General features: G+C 38.7%; 2 protein-coding genes across 3 annotated transcripts in view; both read left to right on the forward strand.

The window, feature by feature from the left end:
- The window catches only part of SLIT3 (slit guidance ligand 3), a 536826-nt gene that overhangs the window by 389797 nt on the left and 121727 nt on the right, over nt 1-25302 (forward strand). For both annotated transcript variants that reach the window (XM_049829395.1, XM_049829396.1), the window contains 4 exons: nt 374-517; nt 3183-3346; nt 16998-17148; nt 18389-18463. In XM_049829395.1, coding sequence (XP_049685352.1) covers nt 374-517; nt 3183-3346; nt 16998-17148; nt 18389-18463 — 534 coding nt within the window. The remainder of the gene's footprint in view (nt 1-373; nt 518-3182; nt 3347-16997; nt 17149-18388; nt 18464-25302) is intronic.
- PANK3 (pantothenate kinase 3) overlaps nt 1-25302 on the forward strand; it is a 307492-nt gene that overhangs the window by 126363 nt on the left and 155827 nt on the right. The window lies entirely within an intron of this gene.

The raw sequence follows: 25302 nt of genomic DNA on the forward strand, positions 1-25302 counted from the left end.
ATGAGTGTGTGCATGGAATAGCAAGGTGGGGAGTATTTGCCATTTCCATGTATATTAAGCTGAAGACTTCTTTCAATATTTGTGTAGAATTTTGAACAAGGGGGGGAGGGACATAAAAAAACCCCAATCTTTTAACTATTTTAAGATAGGTAGCACTGTTATATGTCTGTATACTCCCCAGCTATGAGTGTACTAACATTCACTGTGGTTTTTTTCACCTTTTTTACGTAACAGGTAAATGAAGACCTTTAAATGTGGGTTGGCTTTGGTGACTAGGTTAAATATTTTTTTTAGATTTAAACCCAAAGTTCAGTCTTATCTTTATTTGATTATTACAAGATTAATGAATTATAAACCTTTCCTCTGTTTTCAGGCTTCTCAATGCCAATAAGATCAACTGCCTGAGGGTAAACACGTTCCAAGGTCTACATAATCTCAAACTGCTATCTCTTTATGACAACAAACTGCAGACCATCAGCAAGGGGCTCTTTGCACCTCTCCGATCGATCCAGACTCTGTGAGTATGCAGTTGTATCATAAATGAGAGCTCTCTTGTTTCCCGCTAAAGGTTTTGCCTGTCTTTGCAAAGGCTTTGCATCTGACATTAAGACAATTTGGAAGAGATCCCAAGGTAGTAGCCCCTCCATTTCTTACAGAAATAAAAGGAGGAAGAAAAAGAAGTATTGCATAAATTCAGCACAGCCAGCGATCGGTACAGCTTGCCCATAGTGACATAAATGTCATAAATGTATTAAGCTCCCAGAGCTGTTTGTTGGGAAGATAATACATAAATTTGACTCTGTACAATATATGAAGAGCGGATTCTATTAAAACTATTGCCTAATAGTTTTCAATGAGCTAGTAAGTTGGCATCTCTCCTTACTGGGTCTTAGTCCTGCTGCACCGTTTGTGACTTCTGAAACTGTGTTTCAGCTGACATTCCACTTAGGGGCAATGATACATTGCATTGTTTGATCCCTTAAGAAAATCCACTAAACATTTTCTGAGAGTCTTTGTATTGGAGGTATTAGGAGAAGACAGGTCAGAAGCAAAATTGGAAGCAAAAGTATAGAAATGACTCAATATTTTACAGAAGGAGGTTTCATGCTAAAACTGTGAGTAATAAGGTAAACAGTACTCTTTCAGAGCTGGAATTGGCAGTCTGATACAAATGAAAAACAAGGAAGACCCCCCCTCACCCAATATTGTTTGTGTGTGTTTATATATATTTGTGTGTGCAGATATAGATATAAGGCTCTGTTTGTTTATGTAATATGCAAGAATATCCATTTCCAGTATTAAAATATATATGTGTATGTGTGTATATATATGTACTGGAATATATATGCACATTATATATGTATATACACATACTGTTGTACTGGAAATATATATCTACACATGCACATATATATTTTAATACTGGAAATGTATTGGCCAAATTAGTTTTATAAATGTTTTAATTCATATAAAAGTGAACTAATAGGGATGGTTTCCAGCAGCAGGGTACCTGCTACTCCTCAGGCAGCCACAACCACAGCCTTAATTTCCAACAGATATCTGGCCAGTATGTGTTGCTGCAAACCATTAAGGCATTAGAATAATCATATACAAAACCCCCCAGTCCTGCCCATCCCGTCCCGTCCCCCGTGCTTTCTTCTGCTGCAACATGCTATGTATGTACATAGATATGTATGTAAACAAGGGCAACAGAGAAGGTTCATTTACAGAGGTATATAAGATTTGTCAAGTTCAACAACAGGCAACACCCTTAAGGCATAAAAATTTGTCCTTGGTTTCCATGGGGTTTTATTAGCATTCCTGGCGGCAGTTACTTAGAATGGGCTTGTTGCTTCACACCAAGATGGTTTTTCATGAAATGTTTTGATTCATTCTCCATTTTTAGTACTCCAAGTGATTGCTGTTTTCTGCCTTTTTTCTAGAGCTACAAAACCAGTCCCATATCCTGTCTTTATATGCTTGCTTGTTCTTTGGACCTTTCACGCCAGGATTGGCTCTACTACAACAGTAATCTCTAGTTTCTTTGGGCACTTTCTGCTATGTATGCTTTCACTTCCCACTCTTTGACAGCCCTTGCCCTGATGTATTTTATACTTATTAAGTGACAGTTCATAAATATAACTGCAAACAGAAAAGAAGAGATGTTTCTACAGGTGGAAAAAACACACTAACAGTAAAAGAGCAGAGTTCTTGTGAGGCTATAACTTTACACCTCTGTCCAAACCAAATTTAAGCATCTTTCTTTTTTTAAACTGTCTTCGCAGTTATCGGAGAGCTGTGTCCTGCTCACTTGGAAGTTAGAGGGACAGGTGCAAGTTAACTTAACTGAGATCAGAATTGGGCTCTGAGAAAGACCTGACAAACTCTTCTGATAGAGTGTTCAACTTTGTCGAGCAGAATGAATCATAACAGCAGCAGAGAAATGCTGTTCCTCTCTTAAGATGCTCCAGCAGATTTCTATTAACAAAGTCTAAATATCCAGTTAAAATCAATGCCTAATAGTACCTATCTCCAATTGTGTGGGAAATATGTTGTGCAACTTTTGCTAAAGGATAGAGTCAAGTTCTATCTTGCATAAACAGTTCAGTCTCAAATGTAAAAATTTTTGCTCCAGGAAAAAATACATATAAGGGAAATACTATTACGCATGGTGAATATATGCAAATATCAATTCCACTCTTGAGAAAAGAGCTCTGGATCACTTCTGGCTTTGCCCACAGATCCAAGGTACTTTACTAATTTGCATTTTGATCCCTAGGAAACTGAGCTTGCCAATAAAAATTCTTTTAAACCAGGATACAAGATGATCATCAGGTCAGGTGCACCTAAAAAGGTGCATTTCTCTCAAAAGGCAGCATATCAAACTCACGGGAGAAAACGTGGGACTTTGTAGACAAGAGGTCTGTGTCCTTTAAAGCAGGCTTTGCTATCTTAATTTTTGTTTCCTCTGTGAAAGGACTTGCAGCAGGCTTAATGAGCTACGAAATGTGATAGCTCACAGAATTCTCCCATTCATGTGCAGCTCTGTGTGGTTTCCGCCAGGCCTGGGTTTTTGGAAGCTTATTCAATTACTCTACTCTTCAGGTTTGCGTTTGTGAAAAACAGTGATGGAGTACAGTGTCACAGGTCACTTCTGATTAAACATCCCATCCTTCTTGCAGACATTTAGCTCAGAATCCATTTGTGTGCGACTGCCATTTGAAGTGGCTGGCTGATTACCTGCAGGATAATCCGATAGAAACCAGCGGCGCTCGATGCAGCAATCCGCGTCGCCTTGCCAACAAACGAATCAGCCAGATCAAGAGCAAGAAGTTCCGCTGCTCAGGTAATTAATTTATCCAGGCTGTACTGCACTTTCAATTCAGAAATAAGCAGGTCCAGAGAGCCTACTAATCGAATCTGCAGGACAGTGTTTGCTATAATGGATATTATGGAGCATCTTTTAAAATTAAATTTGGAAAATTCAGTTAGTTCTCCAGAAAGCCAATTATCTTATGGATTAAAAAAAAAAGGGGGGGGGGGGGGCAGTCTATAGCTGTCTTCTGTGTGTCTCTTAGAAACAAAGAAAAGATAAAAGAGAAAAGCTTGTGACATTTAATTTTTAAGAATTACTAGGTTATAAAATGGCTAAGGAAAACAATGAAGATGTATATGAAACCATGTGGCAAATATCGTATTTTGAAGGGGTGGAAGGTGGATAGATCGTCGTCTGCATTTGGGCAGAACTCTTATTGACCTTAATGAGAGCTGAGCTCAAGTAAGTTCTCAGACATAAAAGGCTGAGAACAGTATGAGAGTTTTACACAACTGGCAATGGGCATTTCTGACCTAGGATGTGAGTGAAGCTGAGGGTGAGGGTACGGCATCGATTCACATATTTTCATAGATTATTTTTTTTTTACATCCACAAGTAACATGCAGTAATTCAAGTAAAACTGCCATTGAAGTTGGTAAGATTTTTGGTTTTAGTAAGTTTTGAATCAAAACTTGCATCATAGTTTAGGCGAAGATTTTGTGCTGTGAACTAGATGGAAAAATGTTTCCACCCAAAAAAAACCTCCCAAGTAACATAAACACCTTTTTTCTCAACCCTATCCGTTCTTTATTTATGGTCCAGCTATCAGCAAAAAGACCTTTATTGCCTTATACAGCACAACTAAGTAGACTGCTTCTTCATGTGTTTTTTCTATTGGTTACATGTATTTTAGATTACTGATTTTTGTATACTGTAAAGACAAACAGGTTTCAGTGAGCAAATCTATTAGTGTGTACTGAGAAGAAAGATGACTGTTATTGATGGAGTAACTTGCAGTGTTTTCTATAAAAATTGCTATGATTTTTGTCTTTCCTCTGAAAAAAAAACCCCACACCATGATAAATTGTGTTCTTGGTGGTAAAAGATTAATGACTCTAGATGGGGATGCAGCATGAAACTGAATGGCAGCAGCCCAAAACAAGCTGTTGTTCTTTGTGTATCTCTGCAAGCAATATGCTGAGCTAAACCTTCTCTTTATGGGGAAAATAAAATAAAGATAACTTCATTTGCAGTCAGGTTTTCTTGGGCATGCTTGTTAAAGTCTTCAATCACTTATGACTCAAGCCACAAAATTTATAACCAGAACTGAAATTATGACATACTTTTATCTAAGCTTTTGGATTGTGTCCATCATAGTAACAAGATAATTGGTCCGTAATATTCATATTTAAAGAAACTAGAAATGAAAACGCATAAATATAATTTTAAAAAGAAAAGTAGACTGCAGAAACGGATCACTATAAATCTGTACCCAATTTGCCGTTATTTTCTTCTGCTTTTCTTAATAGGCTAGAGAAATTAATGTTATGTATGTGCATGCATGCCTTGAACAATAGTACAGGCTATTGGATGAGGCAAACACCATCTGATGTAATTTATGAAAGGTCATAGCTAAGAAGAGCAACAATGGAGAACACAGTACCTGGTGATGTTGAGAATAATATTTTGTGTGAGTTCTTATCTTGGGGGTCCTTTCCTTGAGGCATTAGGCTGTTTTTTCCTTGGTCTCCAGTTCTACGAGTATATCAAAACCACATGGAAAAGACATAAACCTGACTTATGAAGGAGGAGAGCAGGGATTGTACAGCTTCAGAACAAGGATTTCAGCTGGATGAAAGCTAATTCTATTCAAAAGCTCAATAGAGAAGATATCCTTTCCTGTAGAGTTTCCAGATGGCGATGAGATACATTGAACTTGACTCACTGTCTGCTCACATGAGACAGGGGGAATGTCTAATGGTTTAGAAGAATCTTAGTTTGTAAATCAATCCAGAGAACAGACATCCTTGGCACCTGTTCTGCTCAAGTTGTCCCTTTGAATCACGGCTGTTTCAGACTTGGCATTTAGCAGGAATTTTCATGTTTGCATTTTGAGGAATATGTTTCGTGCCAGGATTTAACGCAGCACGTTTCTGTGCAGAAAGGTCCATGAGGTATGAAGCTTCATCATTCAAAGTCAGACTATCGAGCAGTGCTTTGTGTTATCCAGGGATGAGCCTGCACAATCCCACTGGGATGGCAATGCTTAGTAACTTGTCAGTGTCCTTACTGGCTGTGGGATTCTCCCTGTCTAGTTTTTACATCTTTTGCTCAGCGTATGAGAAAAGAAATTTTATTTTAAATCCTTTTGTAAGTGTGCATCTTTTTTCTCAAAGGGTTCTTGTTTCAGGATCCTGATACTTTCATGCAGTTTAATATATTTAGTATACGTCAATGGTCAGAAATATGGTTTTGTGGGAGAAAGCACAGTGAATGAGGGGTTTGTTAAGGAGGTAATGTGAGAGATTTTATCTAGACCTGGTCTTTGACATTTGAGAAGTGACAAGGATGCACAGAAAGTGTGACCTCTGTGGGACTAGAGGTACTCAGCCAGTGTCAGGATCATACCCATGAGTAGTTAAACTTAGGTGGGCTTAGTACTTTCACATGAAGGAAAGGACCAGTTCTGAAGTCATAAAATTCTGAGGCTGTCCTGAAGCAATCTTTGTGTTTTCCACATTCATTTGGATTCTACAAAGTATCATAAAGGGGACTTTCAGGATGGACCTGGCATGAGGAAAAATGTGATTGTTCAGTAAATTAAGAGAAGAAAGGGAAGTGCTTTTTGTATGAGGATAGGAGAGAGGAGTGGTTAGCAGGAATGGGGAAGAAAACCTGAGATATTTGAAGTTTCATCAGTCTTAAATGGTAGAAGGACATTAAGAAGGTAATGTCAAGAGGACACATTCAGAGATGCAGATGGGCTAAATAGAACTGTATTTTATTAATTAAATAAAACCGTGAAGACAAAACTATGCAGCATAGTAAAAATAAAAAAATAATTTTAAAAAAGCAAACCTAGAAAACTTCATTCTGCATATTGTTTCCTTCAGTTTTTATTTCAGCTCTCCACCATCTTTTTAGGTAGTATTTAGCAAGGAGAGCTTGCCTTCTTTTTTTAATTCGTCATCAAGGCACTTTTCCTCCCTGTACCAAATGACTCAAGCTTTTACTGATAATGACGGAGCAACATCTGCAAAGCTTATGAGTGGTCATAGGAAGGAGATTCTGTGCAACAGGTAGATAATGTGCATAATTCTTTTTAAAAGGAGAATTGGAAGCATTATACCATGAAATGAAGGAACAGCAGGGAAAGGGGCATGTTTTTGCCTGGGGCTGTGAGACAGGCAAAGTTGTTGAATATACTATCAAATATGTTTACGCCTCAGATTGCAATAGATACTATTCCCCTTGTATTTCTGCCTTCCATTTGATGTGAGGCACCAAAATAATAATAAACCTCGCCCTTGCTCAACTCTCTCCCCACAGCTATAGCATCTGAGACTAAAAAAGGTTTTTCTTGAGAGAGAAATTGGAGGAACAGGCTGTGACTAATTGTCTCTCTCTTCTGTTTAGAAAACAAAAATAGTGTCATTTTCAGTGGCAACAGTGAAATTCTGGTGATCATTTTCTTCTTGGCTGCATCTGCCCACTATGGCCACCTAAGGATCCAATGGTACTTGCCAGCCTTACGTCACTGTAGGCTCCCATTCTTAGTAGGAATAGGGGGGGAAAGAACAACAAAAATCTTCTGCCTGGTAGTATTTGATCAAGTTCACTACACAGCAGTTTTGTTTTCTAAAGCAGCACTGGGCTTTAGGAGGGGGAAATGAATCTACGAGCAGATTGTGTTGTCTCTGCAGTAGCTTATTGTCACTTCAAGAGTTGGCAGGATCCTTGATTGCTGTGTGACACTGTGTATGAAATGGCTTTTGCAGAGAGCTGCCCTTGTATTCAGCTGTATATCTTTTTTTTTCCCTGTGATGTGTTTGCATTTTTCAGTATATTGTGTATTTCAAAAGCTGTGAAAGTTCCACCTACCGTAGTATTTCTGATGATGATCAAAGTGTATGTATAGCTACAAGCATCACATCATGAAAGCTTTTTATCTTCTAATTCTTAGAAATAAGAATCTTAGAAATAAGGTTACTATTTGAAATACTGTGAAGTAAACCTGTCTTCCTGCTTCCTTTTGAGTTGGGGCGTACATGTATCTAACTGACTTTAATTAGTTACTTCAGTTCCAGATAGTGCTGTACAAATCAAAAGCACGTGGAATAATAGGAGGAGGACAATGAACCATCTGCTAGCACAGTTCTTTCCTTTTTGGACACTGCTTCATGTTAACCCAACCCAAATCAAAGTCACCCTCTGTGGTACATATGGATCCAGAGCTTGCATATTTAGGGCTAGTGTCATATCTCTTGTGTTATGCCCTGTTATTAGAGAGTAATGTAGTTGCTGTTTGTTCACTCATAATTTCTGAAGGCATTTGATAAAACCTCTTCTTACTAATTGCAGTTTTCCTCCTAATTCTTTATGTGTCTTTTCCAGTCTCTGTCTTAATACATATTCACCTTTCTTGGATTACCTGTCTGCTTTGGAACAGAGCTCATATTACTTGTGATCACCTGTAATTTCCTTCTCTCTTCTCTGCATTGTTTCAGCCTTAGAAGCATAGAACTGCAGTGGATGGAGTGTTCCCAGTCAGAATGCAGGCTGCACATCAGGGCTTTTTGTCCAGTCCCTACGGTAGTTCATACGTTTCCTGTCCCTTGGTCTCCCTAGGTTATCCCCTTCTCTGCTCTTAGTGACATGTAAACACTATTTAAGCTCCTTGAGCTCTCAAAATGAAAGATGCAATGTACTGTTACGCCTCAGCCAGCACTTAAAAGTCATGAAAGGCAAGTGAATTTAATCCAGATCTTATATAATTTATCTGATTGAAATATTCTCCAGTTGTTCCTGTAATTTGCCAGTCACTCTGATGACAACTTTGCAAATTCCTTCAATATTTGTAAGCAAATAGTAATTTACAGACTATGTATTCATATTCCTGCCCTTAGCATTTTCTATCTGATGAAAAGCACTGATATCCACTTGCTCTTGTCTGCCTTGTTACAGTGCTGCAGTGACGTGCTCAGGCATTCGCGATTATGCCTGCCCTTAGCATACTGGTCTCCAGCAGCTCCTGCCTGAGCCGGCACCAAGCCCTAACAGCTCATAGGTTTGTCCACGCTGGAGATGACAGTGGTGGGGATTGGCAGTCCTGCACAGGATGCACTAGGCCTGGTCACGTTTGTGAGAAATCTTGTCTGAGGCCAAGCTCCAGAACTTTTGCCCACCAGGGCTTTTGCTTGAGCAGAGTGAGGGAAAGGAATATGAAGCATTGCCTATGATCTGGACAACTGGAAAATTAACCCCATTCAGACTTCCTTCTGCGGATTTGCTTTGTGTGTTTTGCTTTGGTTTTATTCAGTTAAATGCTGCGTGTTCTACTTTTTTCCCCCTGAAAGACACAAAGACACAGCAAAAGTACCTTCAGAAACTCTGGAAATAGCGAAACGGAGGATATGCATTTTTTTGTGCATGAGAATAATTCTATCTGAATGGAAGTTTGTTTAACAGCAACGAATCACCTGCAGATTAAATCCTAGACTGAATTCATAATTATGAACCTGAAGTCTTCACTGTACACTGTAAATGAGTATTTGAGCTTTGGTTTGCATAAAGTTTTTCTAAATTTGAAGTCATTAGAGAGCACAACACGACTGCTATGACTAATAGCAATGGAGCTTAATTCCCTTGTACTGTAGAAATGTTCCTGTTGAAAAAGTAATTTGGGTGTACTATATACTGATTATTGCCCTCCCTTTTCTGTAAATCTTTGATAGTAATTCAGATTTATGTTAATATTTGTGTCAATTACTCTAACCCTTCACTAGCTCGTGATGAACACTGCGGTGAAGGTTTCCTGCACTGCAGTAGGGTGGAAAGTAGGCAGAATGGAAACCATTTTACTCAAGGAAGCATAAGCTTAACATAGACCAGGTGGTTCTGTTTGGCACAGAGTATGGTTCTTAATTGGAAAGTAAATTGACGTGTCCCATTAAAAAGTTTATTTTAAGGCTGTGCCTCATTTTATTTTTAAGTTGAAGTAGCCTTCGAAAAAACTAAACATCTGAACTGCTTTTTTACTAGCCAACATCCTTATCTGCAATTATAGTAAAGAGGCAATGAAAAGAGGGAGAATTAATGTTTAGTCACAGATGCATCCATATCACTTAGGCATCCAAATAACATAGTTGTCCTAGATTCTCCATGTAGGCAGAGTACAGAGCTATATAGACTCCTCACTTGAGATCTGAGTTGTCCTCTGGAGGTGTCTTCATTAGCTATGGCAGAAAGCTGAGTGATTACTCTTGTAACTCAGATAGATACCTCAAAAACTAAGGTAGGACAAAGTTTGTTCTCTTCTCTCACATTGCCATTGCGTGTGTTGAGATTAAACTGAACAACACTTACCAGAGATGCAAAGTTAGCACTTTTTTGTGTGTACAGCGGTCACTTGAATAGGATAAAGAAAATAATTGGAGAGGCATTGGCATGAAGAGAGCTAGTCAGCTAAAACTAGTGCAAGAATGTTTGAGCCTGCAATTGGACAATAAATTTTCATCTGACTATTCTGAGACTGCTGCAGCCTCCTGAGGTGTTACAGCTTGATGGGACAGTTAAAAATAGTGTTCTATATGCAGATTCTTAGCAAACTGCAGATTCAGTGACTGATACACAAACAGGTCTTGGATTACCACAGGTGAAATAACACTAAGGGCAAACCCTACAATGCTGCTTAGATGTAGAGTATATCTAAAGGGTAGGGGGTTTCATGAAAACTGGCAAACATCTGGAGATATGATCATTTCTTTTTCAACTTTTTTTTTTAAATGTAATTTACAAAATAGCGTGCTTCCCTTTTTTTTTTCTATTCTTTTCTTTTTTTAAAAAAAAAAAAAGGCGGGGGTGGGGAGGAGGCTATATTCCTGCATATTTTTGTAATAGCGTGCAACAATCAGAAAGGCCAGGATGTGCCTGTGGAGTGTTTTAGCTCTCATGTATTCTGGGGACATAAATTAAGTTTTTGGCAGACTTTGTGTGCTGGTACCCCTTGTTCATTGTAGTTGATCATTAGCTTAGGCAGTTATTGTAAGTGGTGTTTAATTAGTGCGGCAGAGGAATAGAGACTTGTTCAAAATATTCTCTAGGGGTTTCTCAGGAAGACGTTTGCAGGGCTCTGACTGCATTTGTTTCCAGTAGGATTGAAAGAGTTCATTGACACTGAAATTACTGAGTTTATTACAGATATTCCATTTAATACTGAAAATCAGTATATAATATAAAAGCCTTTGGAAGATATGAACCATTACTTCTCACTGCTGAACAGAGTACTCTGGATGAATTTATTTGAAGAGCCAATGCCAGAATTGCTGCATTATTAAACCAGTGTAGGAAGAAGGATATGGAACTCTGCATTCTTCTTCACTAGTACCATACAAAATTACTGGCAGGAATGCTAGTTATAGGTATAATTTCTAAATAAATGAGTTGGATTCTAGGGTTATGCATACTTTGAATGAATCATGGAAGAAAATTAATGCTTCTTTGTGCCATGTTGCATGAGTCACAAAAGAAAATTAATAATCTAATTTTTGTATCAGTTAGGACTCTGGCTAGTTTGGCAGCTTGTGGGGATTGAAGGTTTATTGTGTTAGGTTCCCCTAAAAAGCTGCTTTAGTTTCTTTCTTAGATTGTAAAGATAGACAGTAAATCAAATTGTCTTACTTTCACTGTTGCGCGCAAACCCACAGTATGAGGTGACCAAGTTAACACTGTACTTATTTTCTGGAGTTCTCGAGTAATTGTGTGTTGACTTTCTGCATAATAATGCTGGTTCCTAGCAAAATGGTGAAGCAGAGGCCCTTGCTGTATGATGTGTCATCTCTGCTCAAGTACTTGCGTTGTTCTCCATGTAGGCAGTGAATAATCTGCTTGATGCTGACTTTGTTCTTTGGGCAATGCAAACCCCTTACTAAGGAAAGTGGTATTTTTTTTAAAAGCACAAGCATTGACCTTCACTGAAGTCCAGCAAAATGTTCTGAGCAGTTGCAGAGGACAGTCACTTCCTCTCTCATTCGTGAAGCCTGCGAGAACATTGGAGATGTGACTTTCAAAAGCACTCTTCACTGGCATAGCTCTGCAGACATTAAAGTCAATGGGAGTTTTATTTCGGTGGGAGCAGTCAAGCCAGAACTGAATGCCCTACATTATATGTCAAAGTTGCAGGAATGAGTTACAAGAAGTAAAGCTGTTTGAAATAATCTAGGATGTTGGAAAGAGAGAATGCTTCCACCAGCAAATTATTTATAAAACCCAATAAATATTATGCCAAGAAACAGAACAACAAAATACTCCTGTTTGCCTTAACATGTCTGTAGTAGCATGTGTGTGCTACCTTGCTGTAAAGTGCAGTTGAAATAAAAAAAAAAAAGCAGCGGTAATTACAGATTGTCAGTGTAAGTGCCACCAGCATGAAAGGCCACTGGGAGCTGAAAGCAGGCTCAAAAGGAGCTTGGGGAGCATTTAATGCCAGAGCTTGGCCATCAGCTCAGAATCTACTATTGTTAATATGAGCTGCGGTATTTCAAAACTGCATTTAAATAAATGCAATTTGGACCAAACCAAAATGGCATTTGTACTGAAAGGAGACACTGGGAGAGAGTAAGTAGCTAATAAAGAGCAGTGTAGATCGGGCATTCAGTATGTGGTGGAAGTTGTACATCCTTCCTGGAAGGAGCTGTTTGCAGTCCTTTGGTAGTATTTTCTATCATATTAGCTCTGTCTCTGAATTCGCCTGGGCTCTGTTCTTGTACACTAACCCCAATTGTGCTCCAGGGTGTTCCTGCAGTTGTAGCATAAAGGATGACCTCTTGTATCCAGCACCTTTTTGCATGGGTGGAGTGGAGAGCAGCTCTCCGTGAACCTTCAGCTTGTGCTTCTCCATGCTGCTTCCTCTCAACGCTCTCCTCTCTTTGGCGCTGCCTAACTCTGACTCTGGCTGTTCATGGGGTTTTCCTTTGTGCTTGATCTAACCATGTGGTAGAACAATACAAATTGAACATGGTTCTGTCAAGCACCATGGAAGGCTGCATACTCCCTGCCGCATGGCATGCTGGGATACTTCTGCTGTTTTCAGAAGCACCAAAAGGTGAGAGAATCCCCCTTTTCTCACAGGAAAATGAAAAAAGGTGAAGTGTTGCTTTAACCAGTCTCCCGGGCACTGCAGAGGGGAGCCCTAGTGATGTTTTCAACAGACTTTCCAGAGGGCTTGCATGCAGAATAACCATTTCTAAGTCATGAATCTGTTTAATTGCTCTTAGAATGAAGAAGTTAGGCATCCTGTTGATTAATATGATTCAAGGGTGATTCCAGCCGTACCTACAGAGATGGAAAATCATTTTTTGCTTCTTACCTTATAAATAATGTAAGCTACATCTCAATATTTGAGCTGTCCAGTGAGCCCTTCTACCTGAGGTACACTTTGGATGCTGTTTCTGTAACAAGATGCCTGCTACTTAATATAACTTTGGACCTGATCTGAGCAATCTTAATGTGCTGGCATTTTATTATGAAGGTCTATACTGCAAAAGAACTTCAGAAGAGTCTGCAAAGCATTACCTTTTATCTCTCAAAATTATCTGGGTAACATGGCCTGTATGAAAACAGTATTATCCAATAGTTACATAGCACAAAGCTGAGTCAGCATACCCAGATGGGCCATTTTAGCTTTGACAGCTTAGATAAGATCTTTAACATATTTCTGCCTAACTTCCTGCCGGCCCTACACCCAACCCCGATGTAAAGTAGAGGTAATTACACCTATTCATAAGTGACTTTGAGAGCCTCATATAGAAGTTTCCTTATACAGAAATACTGCCTCATCTTGCAGATTTGTTACATATCTGTTGTGGAGATACCAGAAGGACATCTGAGATTCTTAGATTTTACCTCTAATTAGTGATAAGAATTAATACTAGCGATGTGAAATCATGACAAACAGTGTACCTCCTTTTTTTCCTGAAAGCCTATAAGAATTTTGATCTAGTGGTTACAAGAAGAAGTGATTGTCGGGATTCCTGGGTTTTTGTCCAAGTTTTAGACCAAGTGATCTCTGTGATCATGTTTTTGTTGCCAAATTTGAGGATGCATCTTTTCTAGAATGAATGTATCAGCTCAGTATTCAAGCCCCTCTTGAGACAGCTTGATTTTTTCCAGAACAGTTCATCCAGCACTCCTTTTAAGTCCTTTGGGCAAAGCTAAGTTTTAAAAACTGAAATCAGGTTTGCCAACCTATGCTTAAAAAGAAGAATAGGACAAAAAGGTATTTGTCTCAGTTGCTTAATTTCTCCATGTGGGTATTAGAAAGGCACCTAAAATTTTTGAGCACTTGGAAATGTGGTGTTTCTTTATCTCAATATTGCTGTTTTGTAGAATTACATAAGTGTTTGTTTTATGATACTGAGGAATTGTAATATCCTGGTACCTAATAGTGGTATCACATAAGTTGTGAAATGAAAATGCTATCAGACTAAGTAGCAATTCAGATAAACAGAGTTGCCCTCAGTTAAACACAGGCCTTGCTGTTGCCTTGGCTACTCATTTTATAGCATACTTAATTCTTTTTAATTTTGGAAATTACTAGAAACTGACAAGTCATGTTTTACATTCAGCCAAGCTTCACAGATTTGTCAGCTACAGTGCACACATGCTTTCAGGTATAATAATATGACCAAATGGCTGGTCTGGAATGGTAAAATGAAGCCAAGTGTTTCTTCTGTGCCTGTCCTGCATTTCTTTTCCATGGCTTTCCACAGGTTATTTTATAGTGTGCCAGAAGTACTGCATGCATGTGATGGTTAATTGTACTTCCTGAATCCTGTCATGTTCGCTCAGAGCCCTGCAGTAGTACACTGATAAAGCCCTGTGTGTAGAAACAGATATACGCACTTAAATAGTTCTGCAAGCAGATGGCTGAATTTCACATTAGTATCCCAGATGGGCATATCTTAATAGAGCAGCCACCTGTCCAAGTGATCTCAAGGCTCAGGTCAAAATAGTAAATTTTATCTAATCTTTGGCAGGTGATTCCTTCTGTCTCACAGTCTAATGGATGACCAAGTACTTGCTGAGCATATACATGCTATTGATTACTTTTGACTCAGTGCTTACCTGGGTAACTCTTATTTAAACTCATTTAGAAGAAAAAAAAGGGAAGAGGAAAAAAAAAAGAGAGAGAAAGAAAGAAAAGTACTAAGGTGATGTTTGCTGCCTTCCTCTCCTGTTGAGCTGAGAGGGCTTCCCCCTGTTGCAAGCGTGGAGGCAGTGGACTGATGCCCAGGCAAGGTCAACTTCTTATAGCTGATGCAGTGTGGAAAGTTGTATGCCATCAAGAGTGTGAGACTGCTAAATCAAAATGTGGTAAATATTCTTTCTTTATTTTGCCAGAAAGCTCAAGAGAAAACCAAAAACTGATTTTCACCCTCTAATGTTACACACCCCTTTTTCTCCTTCATAAAGCATTCCACTTACTTTCTCATCCTTCTTTTTTCCCATAGGAAGATGAATCTCTTGTATCCACCAGTAGACTAAAAATTATGCTTAATAAATTTTTACCCTGTGTAACTTCATGACATTTGTGATTATTCTCTCAAAGAAAGCTTTTACAATGAAAATTAGAAGTGCTTCTTCAAGGGTTAATTTGGGGATTTCCAAGACACTTTCTGATCACTGAAAAATTTCAGTGGGTTTTTCAAAGCATACTGTAATTGTAGAAGTTTTAATAAACTCTGGTCCTGATAACTGTTCATCTTTGGCATTATTTCCAAGGAATCGTAAACAACCAAATGTACTGCGTCATAGACCTAAGAAAGAATAGCTGTATGTTCTTGTAATCAAACCATAATACGCTCATCACTTGACGTTTTAGTCTGACTACCAAGCCTGCAATTTTTAGGACTGGAAATCAGATGCGTTTTTTTGAAAGGATAAGAGTTTAAATGATGGCCATGTGGGGAAAGGCTTAGACTGTATTTTTATAATATTTTAAAATGTGCAGTGGTCCTAATATTTTAAATGCTGTAGTGTCAAGCTAAAATACGGAAGCAAAGTCTCACCTTAGAGGTACAATTTACAATAATCATGATAACAAAGTATTTAGCACCACAGAAGTGGTAATGTACAAAGCTGCATGTGATGTTTCTCATAATCTAGTTTGGAATTACAAAACTAAACCAAAGTGTGTCTGTGGAATCAAAATGTTAGATTGCCTGCAGAATTGCTTGCTTTCACTGCATCACCCTGTGGAGGTAATGTGTAACATAAATTAAAATAATAGTGGATTTAGGTGACTTCTTTTTTCTTCCAGAAAATAGCATGCAGTCATAAAATGAGCAGTGGTGTATTTATCAGTCTGGGAAAGGGAAGCAGGTGATGAATGTCATCAAGTCTCTAAAAACAAATTTCAGCTCAGGTTTAAGTTTTTATTGACATTTTCAGGTTCTTAAAAGCTGAACTTGCTCAGATCATTCCTGAGAAAGACTTGCAATTGACTTTTAAAACTCTGGAAAAGTTAAAAAATACTTCTTGGTAGTTATGATCACATAGCATTACACAAGGTTCCTGAGACAATTCTGGTGCTTCCATCATGAAATATGAAGTGAGTGGGCAGGTATTGCATGGTGGGGTCTTGGCAACACTTTGCTTACATACACATTTATTAATACTCCTAGTTCCTTAAAGCACAGAGATCAAGTTTCCAACCTGCTGTTATTAAAAGAGAAAAAAACAAACCTGAAAAGGACAGATTAGTTCACTGAGCCTAATTGGAAAAGCATTTCATTAGAATGGGTCAAAAACCTAGTCAAAGAAGTCTGTTAATCATGGTATAATGGTACATTAGGGAGTGCTTCTCACTAAGTATGGTCTACCCATTCCTTAATTAAAATGAAAATGATTTAAACTGCTATTACTTTCCTTTGCTGTTTGTTTAACATAGTTAATAAAGGTATCTAATTGTTGGAAAATTGACAAGGTTCTTTCATAAAAGACTGCTCTCAAAAATAGTTCTAATAGCTGAGATCTGAAAATTTCAGGCTTTTTAATGACATCTTTAAAAATCCTTTGTCATTTGAATGCACTGAGATAGCTCCTGCTTTCAGGAGATCCCTTTTCCCTGTTGCTGGACTAAGTTCCAAATGGGAAAAAGTGACTTTGCTGGAGCTCACTTGAAGCAGACTCCAACAGCTAACTAGACGTGCTTCAAAAAATACCTTTAACAGGTAGGCTTGTTAGACAAGGAATTAATCTATCAAGGGAAGAGTGGAAAAACAGAGGCTAGTCTTGGGACTAATTTGAAAAATTGCTGAACAAAAATCTTTGGCAGGTATTAAAATTGTGTGCAGGAGCTGGGAGCTGACAGGAGGCGGTGTTGAGAATAGATTCCATAAAATCTCTGATTGCTGCAGTTATCAGGAACTGTTTGATGAAATATATTTTCCTTTTATTGCAGGGTCAGAGGATTACAGAAGTAAATTCACCGGGAAGTGTTTCATGGACCTTGTCTGTCCTGAGAAGTGTCGCTGCGAGGGAACAATTGTAGACTGCTCTAACCAAAAACTCATCCGATTACCCAGTCACCTTCCTGAATATACTACTGATCTGTAAGTGCTGGCTTTCCAAGATGTGCTCAGCAGGGCATGTTGATTTTCCTCGTTTTTAAAGGCTGTAAAAGGGACTCAGACCAATTCAAGGCACCTTCTACTTTAACCCCTGTGTGAAAAAGGGAAAGTTAATTTTATTTCAAAGGAGCACCACAACTCTCTTATTTCCTTAGCATTCATGCCAACTGTGGGGTTGAGAAAGGAGCCACGGCCCTGTGCATCAGCTGCCTGTGTGTCTCTTCTTGAAGTGTTGACCTGTTATGTGGCCCAAGCTGCATGGTTCCTTTCCATTCTACCTTTGAGTCCTTTGTCTTTGCATCTGGTCATTTTTATTTAAGAAATGGATTAACCCTTTTTGAGTTAAATCTGTGATCAGGTGCTCATTCCACCTCTGCAGTGCCTGCTATTTGGATGAAGTGGCTCTCACTAAAACTAATGTATTGTTAAGCTATAAGTGATTTTATGAAAATTATTTGCTTTTAGAGATTCTTCAAAATTAGAAACATAATATACTGCTAAAGAGAGTGTGAGAAAACATGTTCATTACTTAGTAACTGAAGAATCTGGTTCTTTTGTTATATTAGTAGCCCCTTCAAGCACAATTCTCTTTTTGTGTTAGTATTCTATTTACGGTACTTCAGGTACTCTGTTTAAATCCCCATAAAAATTGTTGATCTGAAGTTAAGATAGAAAAATATGAGAGAGCGATATCCAGAAACACAGCAAAGTTTCTACATAGAATAATGGAGCTACATGTAATCAGGGAAACAGTTTTGCACCCAAGCCTGCCAAGACAGTGTCCTTTGCATTAATTTTGAAGACCAGCAGATTTTGATGGGAAAGGACCTGAAATGAGGTCCCTTCTGTTTACATGGACCACATCTCCAATTGTAGGTCTTCTGTAGCAGAATGCGTGAGGGAGGTTTAGTCACACAAACAAGGCTGTGTAATGGTTACGGTTAATAATCCCTTATTCTGTGCACTGGAAGAAGGCAGCATTCTGACACTGTCCTTTGGCATTATGCTCTTAAAGGCATCCTAAGCTTTTACTGTAGATACTCTTCTATGTTCCTTTTCCTTCAGAGCTAAACTCTTTTCACTCTAGGAGTCTGCGAGAGATGGCAGGTAGTGTTTTGCTTAACAAAGGTCATAGTTCTCTGTGTGGCAGCCCTGTAAGTCACAGACATATATCTATAGACATCTGTGAAGTATTAAATGCCTCTTTGTTTGTTCCTATCAGGCGTTTGAATGACAATGATATTTCTGTTTTGGAAGCTATCGGACTCTTCAAGAAATTGCCCAACCTCAGAAAAATGTAAGTTTGTATTACTTGCTTGTTAGAATACATGCTGCCTTGGATTATAAAGAAGGAGGAAGGGATTATTTTTTTATAGTTTAGTACTGCAGTAGCAGAAATCGCTTTTTTAATGTGAATTTAAGGAAACTGAATGAGTTGCCTGTTAAGTGGACAGCCCAGTTAAACCACAGTGACGGATGGAGATCCCTAGGCTGACATTTCAGTATTCTTTAGGCTATATTTCTTAAAGTCTTCGACTCATGGAGGCTGAACGGAATTCTGTCCTGGAATTCATTCAGATGCATGCTTATTGTTAGAGATGGCTACAAAGTTTAGCATTTTGGTTTTGTCTTTTGAATGTATTGTGCAATTCCAACTAGTGTGATTGTTTCAAATAGTCAAGGGAAAAAAATATTACAAGTTATAGATGATGGCAGCTTCTTTTGATTATTACTGTTTTAGAGAGGAGAATCAATTAGCTAATTTAGAGATCAGTCATTCAAATATATCTGTATAATTCTGTTAACAGCCTGAGTGCTGGCACTGTACAAAGTATACATTTAATAAGAACTGTGTTTTGGAAAGAGGATAATATGTTAGATACCTCCTGATAGTATTCTAAATAGATCTTTCTGAAGTTATTGAAAGTGTTAATAGTTGGCCCCCTTGCTAATGTCTCATCTAACTGTTTATTTTCAGTAAGATTTTATTGCTAGAGTCAAGGTAATTTAGGGAAACCAACCAACCAGGCTTTTTGTTCTGCATTCATTTCACATGGTTTCTGCCATCTGGATCTTCCTAGCCATTTGAATCCATGTGAGATCTTGGGGGCTTTGGAGGCAACTGTAGTGGGATTCTTACGTCAGCTATATTTCTGCAAGAGTTTCAGATGCAGCACTGCAGGTTTGGGAGCAGGGGTTGTATTTATGCAAGTACAGGCCACCAGGTTTGAGGAATTAATCATATACATTAGTCTCGTATTTTATGAATGATCCGTAAGTTGTAGCTACAGTGCACTTAGAAAAAGTCATTGGCATTGTTGAAGTGCTCTGTTGTCTATGTAAGTAGATAGTAAATGGGAATGAAAAATGCATGGTATATAAAAGTACAAACAAATTGAAAAGCATGTGTCCTCATCAAACCTTCAGGATTTATGTTTTGAAAACTGGAGAGGTGTGATAGCTGGAATAATGTCTTTCATTTTATTTAAAACTTATTGTCGGCAAGTTATGGTGCTGTCCTTCCTGTTTCCATTAATCACTCGGGGGGGGGGGATGCCTCGGAAGGGCTGTATTGTTATGCATAAACGCAGCATGAAACAGTTACAAGAGGTTTTTTTAAGCATTTGTTTCCTGTGAAACAAAAAATCTTTCTGCTCTGTTCTTGGTAGGCAATGAGAACTGAGGTGTACAGGTGCAGTTCAGACAGATGGCAAAAAGAAGTTGTGCCCTACACCTCTTAAAAAGTCTTTCATATGGATTTTTAGTGGCAGCCTCCAAGCAGAGGCTTTTTAGGTAATGTTTGTAGTTGAGCTCATTTCTTTTGTTCTACCTGATGTTGTAAAGTATCTCAATCTGAGTAAAGGGATTGTCTGAAAAGGGGGGGGGGGGGTTGTGTAAGCAGAGCAACATTTCAACCATAACCTTAGTATCTTGATCCTTTAAAAGCCAGATTAGACTTCTTTTTTCTAATTCTCCTAGGTCCGTTTTGTGAAGGGAAGGGGTTACCATGAAAAAACAAACAAGCAAGCAAACACTCTTTTCCTTCTATGTTATTATTTGGCCTTTACTACATATCCTTCTGCTAATAATAGACACCTCTCCATCATGCAAGAAGGGGAATGTAGGTAAATACCAGTGGATGGGATTGCTGCTGCTGCTAATGGTCCTAATGCAGCAGCTGTGTGTGTGTGGCAGGAATGTGGTGCATGTGGTCTTCATTAAGTCTTACTGCTGCTATTAAATTAAAGAGTAATAATATTGATCAAATCCCCATTTTTCAGTGCATGTAAGGGACAAGAAATTTTACTGTTATTTGTTTGGCAATATTGACTCTGTCTCATCATATTCCTTGTCTGTTCAAGTGTTAAAGGAAAACAGCAGGTGGAAAAATCTGTCTGGAAATTGCATTGCTTCCTAGGCTTAAGAAAACAGTTCAGAGCTTTGCAGTGGCAGAGCATTAGCCTAAATCATCTTTTTTTTTTCTTTTTTTTCTTTATTTAATCTCTGTAATTCTTTTTCTTCTGAAATGAATCTGAATATCTGGAATCTGGATATCTGAATGGGCATTTGAATCATTGCCCTCTGATTGTCCTTCACTTCAGTTTAAGACTAGTGACAGATCTGTGTCAAGGAAATTTGCAAAGAAACTACTTTAAGAGTACTGCGGTTCCACTGTGACTAGTAAAGCTCCAGCATAATTCCAGAGAGAGAGGAATTAGCTCTTCCTTCCTTTGGATGGGTGTTTCATCTTGGTGCCTCCTCATCTAACATTATGCTTAAGTGTAGCTTTGGTTTATAACATAAACACTCTGAGGTGGTCTGTAAATTGGACCTTAAGGAGGATTTAGATTTTACTTGCATTCTAGGTGTATGCTCACATTTTCTCTTTTGTCACTCAAACTCCGTCAGTTGTCTATGTCTGTGTGTGTGTTGTGGTGTATCGCAGCCTCTTGGGTTTTCTAATAAGATTCCAAAGGGAAGTAGTCATAGATTTGGCATTGACATAGTAGGGTTACTCCAGTGTGTATATGTGAAAATAGTCTTTAATTATGTATTCACATAATAATTTTCAGTTGCACTATTGTCCCAATCCCTTGCTAGGTTCCTCATCTCCTGATTCAGTGCAGTTTCTGTTCTCACCATGTTTTGCTTCAGTGTAAGGCCAGTGTCCTGTCCCTCTTCTCTCTACTTCTCTCTAGCCACTGACAAAACTCCTACTCTTCTCACTCAGGCTCCCTTCCTAGCCCTCACGCACAGTTACTCCGCTGCATTGCCTTGAGCTGTTTTTATAGCCTTCACAGATCTCTCTGGGGCCCTCTTTCTATCCAGCCAAGGACATTACTTCTTAATACTACCTGGGATTGGTAGAATAGTTACTTGGATAAAGAAATGTGCCCAGTCCCACACTTTGCAGAGTCTGTAGTCAGTGTCGTGCACTGTCTTGAGAGGTATTGGAAGGTGTCATCTGAAAAAGAATCTGAAGTCAAAAAAATCTCTGGAAAATTAGCTCCTAAAATTCACATTTTCCAAAAAATTTGTCTTGCAGTCTCCTTGGACTGTGGCAGGAATCTTAAATCTCTTTGTTAAAGACTAAGAATTCAGCCAAATCCTAATGGATTCTCGTAGGGAAGATGTATCCTTCGAATAAAACACCTACATCATAGTTACCAATTAAGAAATTTGAAATCAGAATTTGAGTGCTTTGAGCTTTTCACAAAAAGATTATCAGAGTTTTGAGATACGAGAAAAATAAAAATAAAAAAAATGTATCTACCTCTAAACATGAAAAGGACATTTGACAGTTCATTCTTTTCAATCTTACCAATGTTATAAAGTAAACATAAAAAAAAAAGAGAGAAGGGTCAGACCCCCTTTGCAATAGGTGGTACTGCCAACCTCACCTCTAATATAAAATTAGGTGTTGGGGTGTAATTTGTCTGTAAATATTCCTTCTAGGCTGAATCTTATTGTATGATGTGTCAGCCCAGGATTTAATACATTTTAATGCACAACAAAATTGAAATCTTCATATAGAAATTCAAAGGTCACAGATTCATATGCAAAGTTATGCCATATTTTATTTAGGAATTAAATTTCTAAGATTACCCTGCTGGTTTTGAAAAGGTTAACATGTCTGCATATGCCTTTTTTTTTTAATCAACTTCAATAATTAGCTGCAAGATCCCATATACGTAATGCTGTTTTCATAACCTGCATTTTAATCCATCTTTATGTTTAATGCTTTTTACAGTAGAATAAAAAGGTTGATGTAGATTCCTGTAGACAGATCTAACCAGGTCCAGAAGTAATTTACTGGGTTCTCCAGTGGGTTTTGCAAAATGCCCAGAACTCTGTGATGCTTTCATTGCGTTCTTACCATATTACCTCACCTGATCTTGCAAGTGTAAAGGGATGACTTGTCTGTGAAAACTAAAGTCACATTACAGTGAATTCCAGGCTCCAAGAACTGTGTCGCTAGTATTTTGCAATTTGAATCTGCTTGAAGTGCAGGAGAAATACAAGGGTGTGTTTCTGAGCTCCATAAGAGTCGGAGCAGCTCCATGACTTGGGTTTTGGGGGATATCCTATCCCTGCGAGATAGAAAGGCTCCACGTCCTCCTGCCCTCCAGCCCTGGGAGCTGGAAGCTTCTGCCTTTCACAGAGGAGTATGTTGCCAGTGGGAGATGATCTCACTCAACACAGCAAGTTCTCGCATCAGGCTGGGGTGAGAGGCAACACTACCATTCACAGAGGTAAGGTTTTGACTTTTGTGGAAGGGAGCAGTTCTTTGCTCGCAGCAACTACCAAATTCAGCACGAAGCAAACACTGGGGTTCCCATGACTCCCTGGGACTATCTCAAGTTGTTAATCAGTGAAAAAACCCTCCAGTCCTTGGGGACTCCCAGGGCGGTGGGAGCCTGGAGGGGTCTTCTGGCCATGGCAGACAGGTTCAATCTCCAAAATCCCCTGGGTACTTAACTCAGTGGGAGCACGGAGATATACTTGCTTGCTGAAAATGGGATGCTGACCCACAGGGAGAAGCTGCAGCTCCCAGATGTCAGCTCCAGAGCTTGCGCACTCCCCGGTGCCTACAGGAAATCAGTGGGAATGGCCATTCCTACTGAGGTCCCAACAGCTGTTTCTGCAGAGAAAAAATTGGCAATGAGCTCACATTCAAAATAAAAAGGTGAGCTGCCATACTTTATGCACTGCTGGGGAGAAAGGGGACTGACCTTTTTTCTCAGGGAACAAGAACAGTAAAAAATACTTAGCTCAAAACCTGAAAGGGACATCTAACAGCTCATTCTGTTAAATCTTGCCAAAGTTACAAAGTGAACATAAAATATGGTCTTATAATAGGAAGTGTCAGGCTGTCTCAGCAATAGCTGGTACTGCCGACCCCACCTCTAGTATATAATTGCCTTTGGAGGCTTAATTTGTCTGTAAATATTTCACCTACATTGAATTGTATGGAGTGTTAGCCCAGGATTTAACACATTTTACATGCAAAATGAAATTGAATCATGATAAAGTTTGCAGACCAGAAGTCAGTTTCAAAACAAAATCTCAAGTTTCTTGGGGACGTAAAAGTAGTTTGTGTCCTTGGAAACAGCTGTTACCTGCTGTTCTTTTCCCTAAGCATAAATTTTGCCATGGCAATTGAGGTTGCAGTCATCTGTTACTTGTTATGCAGAAGTGGACTTTATTTTCTGGAAATAATATTGTTGTAGACAGTGTTGTGGTACATGGCATTTGGGCTCGTCATCTGCCTCCCTTTTTTTCCAGTGAGGCCATCCGTCTGCTCTGCTGAATGAATGTAGGAGTGTCACTGGGTGTACTTCACTGTCTGTCTGTAGTATTTAAGACTTTCAGTGTCGTCCTGCTGCTGAGAACAAGACACTCTATAAAAGTCAGACTGACTGCTGGTAAAAGCTGTAAAACCTTCTCAGCCTCCTCCAGAAGAATGCAAACAGCATTGGGATTTTCCTCCTAACATATACTTAAAAATTCCAAACATGTCACCAACCGACAGAAATATTTTTAGGGAAACCCCCACTCAGAACAGGCTGTTTGTATGATAAAACTCAAGGTTCAAGGTGAGACCAAGCAAAGCCTTTGCAGTTGGACTGCACTCTGGTGGTTGTTCTTGTGGGAAGGTGTGTCAGTAACGCAGGGATGAATAGCATGCTGGAATGTTAAAATTGACCCAGCAGGTATAGCAGGATGAGTGGTTCTGTTAAGCCTGAATAGAATCCAGCTTGTTCTGTGTTGAAGTTATAAGATCAACAGAAATAATATTATTCTAAACTTTAGCCATAAAGTAAGTAAAATCTGACTGAAAAGTGAGCTGTGTGAACAATGTCACCTTGATAGCTTCTTAGATCTGTTAATTTCCTATTCACAGTCCCACATAAAGTAAACCCAGGCTTTCTGAAAATTTCCTTTGACCTCTTGCCCAACATAAAAGTCTGGAAATAGGATTAAACATTATCACCAGGGTAAATCACGGAGTCCTTATGGAAACAATAACGTTTCTTGAGTGACCAGGTTGACTATAGGTTCCCATTTGGGTCTTGCCAGAGGGCATAGGTATCTTGGGAAATAGTCAAGACTCATTTTCTTTTCCACCATCTTCCAGTATTTCAAGAAGGATTCCTTACAGAAGCTTAGCGTTCCAAGAGGATGGGGCTTTTCTATAATGGGAGTTTGCTGTAAAGGCTGTCAGAAGGTTTTTCTGATTAAAAAAAAATAATTCTTTGTCAAGTGCTATGATCATATATGAAAGATTCTTTTAGTGCTGGGAAGGATGGAGTAGAGCTCTCTGAGTTGCAGAGCAGGCAAATGTTTCACTGCTTTCATTTTTCAAGGCTTATATCGGCTGATTATTTTTGCTGGTAATTCTAGACTGAAAAGTATGTAATTTCTCATATTTATTTTTCTAGTAGGTCAGACTTTAAGGAGGATACATTTCTCTTTTTTTTAGTGAATGAGTGCTGTCATCTACCATTTTTGTTTGTTTGTTTCATTCTGATATGGGAAGCTTTAATTCAGGAAGACAAATAAAGAAATCCAGGTTGGCAGAACATCTACTTTAACAATACTCCAAGTGGAATTGCAGGGCAGTGTCGTCTTTAC

This window comes from Accipiter gentilis, chromosome 26 (assembly GCF_929443795.1).
Source record: "Accipiter gentilis chromosome 26, bAccGen1.1, whole genome shotgun sequence".
Taxonomy (NCBI): domain Eukaryota; kingdom Metazoa; phylum Chordata; class Aves; order Accipitriformes; family Accipitridae; genus Astur; species Astur gentilis.